Source organism: Pundamilia nyererei, unplaced genomic scaffold (assembly GCF_000239375.1).
Source record: "Pundamilia nyererei isolate P.nyererei 1_Seehausen unplaced genomic scaffold, PunNye1.0 scaffold00377, whole genome shotgun sequence".
NCBI lineage: Eukaryota > Metazoa > Chordata > Actinopteri > Cichliformes > Cichlidae > Pundamilia > Pundamilia nyererei.
Genome location: NW_005187778.1, coordinates 393216 through 394405, shown reverse-complemented (window position 1 = coordinate 394405; position 1190 = coordinate 393216). Strand labels below are relative to the sequence as shown.

Sequence of the window (1190 nt, the reverse complement as noted above, 5' to 3'; positions counted from 1 at the left end):
TGGTCCTAGCACTGAACCCTGTGGAACTCCATAATTAACCTCAGTGTGTGAAGGAGACTGCGCTGAGGTCTAACACAGAGATGAGTCCAGTGTCAGAGGCCATAAGACGATCATTTGTAACTAAAGCTGTTTCTGTGCTGTGATCTCAGAGTTCTGAGGTTGAGATATCCAGATATCCGTTATCTGGTAAGTGAATCCAGATAACAGATATACGGTATTTGGAGTCCTGTGCAGCCGGCCACATGTTTATCCAGGCAAGCTTGCAGCATATTATAGCAAACACAAGAGCAGTCCTACCTGCTGTCGTATGCGTGGGTTCCAGCGGATGTAGTACGCTACCCAGAGCTCTAGGTGGCGCATGCTGGCAACAGGGTAGAGAACCCTGCCAGATTCTGGGGTGTAGAAGGGGTTTAAATACATATCCACCTTGCTGTTGACCAGAGACCACAGAGACACCGTCTTGGACCTCACCTCCTGCACCACAGAAGAGTTTCAGTGTCAAACACTTGCAGCTGAAGCACACGACATAAGTATGTGGACAGTGACACAGTTTTGTCTGTGTAATTTTAACTTTCTTAGTGATTTTCTTTTGTAACACTGTATTTATTTTGTTGCATTGATTTCTATGCTTTGTAATACACTAACTTCCCAACTTTGAGTGTAAATAAAGTATTTCTAATCACATTAACAGCAGGAACTGCAGACATTTTTATACGTAGTTCCTTATTTTCAACTTAACCTTCCAGACAGACAGCAAAACCTCGAGGAGTTGCCAAATCCATGACCTGGACATGGACTACTACTAAATGAACAGCACTGTATATCCTGGAAGACCATGGATGACAGTGAAAGACTGCAGGACCTCTCTATTTCACAACATCTAGCCAGGTCAAGAACACTTCTGAGCTGACACGTGTATCACTGACAGTGTCTACAGTTAAGAGGCACCGTTTCCATGGTGAAGCGGATAATGAGCCAAAGCATTCTTCAAAGGACACCCGAGAGTTTCACAAGGCAAAGAAACTCTGTATTTTACAACAGCCAAGTCAGTCACCTGACCCGAACACAACGAAACATGTGATTCAGCTGCTGAAGACAAAACTGACGGCAGCATCCAGTCAGCCTTAAAGTCTGAGAGGCAGTAAAAACTCTCATTGGACCAAACTCTGTATTACGAGGACACAATTTTC

At 44.2% G+C, this 1190-nt stretch overlaps 1 protein-coding gene across 1 annotated transcript in view; it reads right to left on the bottom strand.

Moving 5' to 3' along the window:
* Nucleotides 1-114: 114 nt before the first annotated feature.
* LOC102207017 (myotubularin-like) overlaps nt 115-1190 on the bottom strand; it is a 24349-nt gene continuing 23273 nt past the window's right edge. The window contains exon 8 of the mRNA XM_005752755.1: nt 115-474. Within this exon, the coding sequence (XP_005752812.1) occupies nt 271-474 (204 nt within the window). The 3' untranslated portion in view covers nt 115-270. The remainder of the gene's footprint in view (nt 475-1190) is intronic.